At 46.2% G+C, this 978-nt stretch overlaps 1 protein-coding gene across 1 annotated transcript; it reads right to left on the reverse strand.

Moving 5' to 3' along the window:
- Positions 1 to 568, reverse strand: LOC139830352 (uncharacterized). Its single transcript, XM_071818356.1, has 2 exons — positions 149 to 568; positions 1 to 102 (listed from the first exon to the last, which is right to left on the reverse strand). Exons 1-2 carry the CDS (start codon positions 566 to 568, stop codon positions 1 to 3), a joined length of 522 nt encoding a protein of 173 aa, XP_071674457.1.
- Positions 569 to 978: the final 410 nt, after the last annotated feature.

Genomic DNA, 978 nt, shown 5'->3' on the forward strand with positions numbered 1-978 from the left:
TCATGTCATGTTATCGATGACAGCAACACCATGGCCAACATCAACCTCATCAGGTTGGACCTCATTCTCCTTTGGAAAGAACGAATCAACACCCCTGCCTGCCTAAGATCCAGTTATGCATAATGCAACAAGCCAGCACTAGCTTTACATGGGTGGAGAAGGTATATAAAGGCTTATGGTCAAGGATCTTAAATCTGTTCTTCAGAGCTACAAATGCCCTCTCGACGGTGGCCCCGAGGCTAGAGTATGTGAGATTGAAGAGTTGCTTGGCATTCTTGGGGTAGAACCTTGTAGAGAACTCATTGAGGTGGTACCTTATGGACCTGAAGGGGAGAAAACAAGGGCGGCAAGCATAGCCGGCATCAGCTACGTAGAACTTATCCTTAGGGACCTTCAAGCCATCTGCTCTCTCCAAGCCATCAGGCAAAATGGTGGCATCATGGGTTGATCCTTCCCACCCAGCAAGCACATATGTGAACCTCATATCGAAGTCCACATCGGCAAGCACATTCTGGTTGGTGTAGTGCTTTCTCCCTCTGTAAGTGACATAGGTATGCCTAAGTGGCATGTCGCATGAATACCCCTGGTTTATAATTGGCATAGAAGGCCCATGGACCCGAAGACTTGAAGGCCTGGAAGGTTGAAGAGTTCGGATTAGGAAGATAGATTTATTATAGGAACTTATATCAATATAGGGAAAGTCCTAGCGCAGCCCTATAATTTGTACTTGTACGACACGGAAAACCCTTAGCTTCACCTCCTATATAAAGGGGAAGCTAAGGTCGAAATAAGGATCGAATCATTGTTAACCCTAGCCACCGTTTTTCGTTGAGTTGGATGCCTTTGTTCGTCTGACAACCTTCGAGATCTACTTGCCCTCTACTTTCTACGAAATCCTAAGTCTACAACTTGTAGGCATTGACGAGTTAATCCCTCGTCAGTAAGCATGATGCTCGCTTCTTGGCACTCTCGCTGTGA

This window comes from Lolium perenne, chromosome 4 (assembly GCF_019359855.2).
Source record: "Lolium perenne isolate Kyuss_39 chromosome 4, Kyuss_2.0, whole genome shotgun sequence".
NCBI lineage: Eukaryota > Viridiplantae > Streptophyta > Magnoliopsida > Poales > Poaceae > Lolium > Lolium perenne.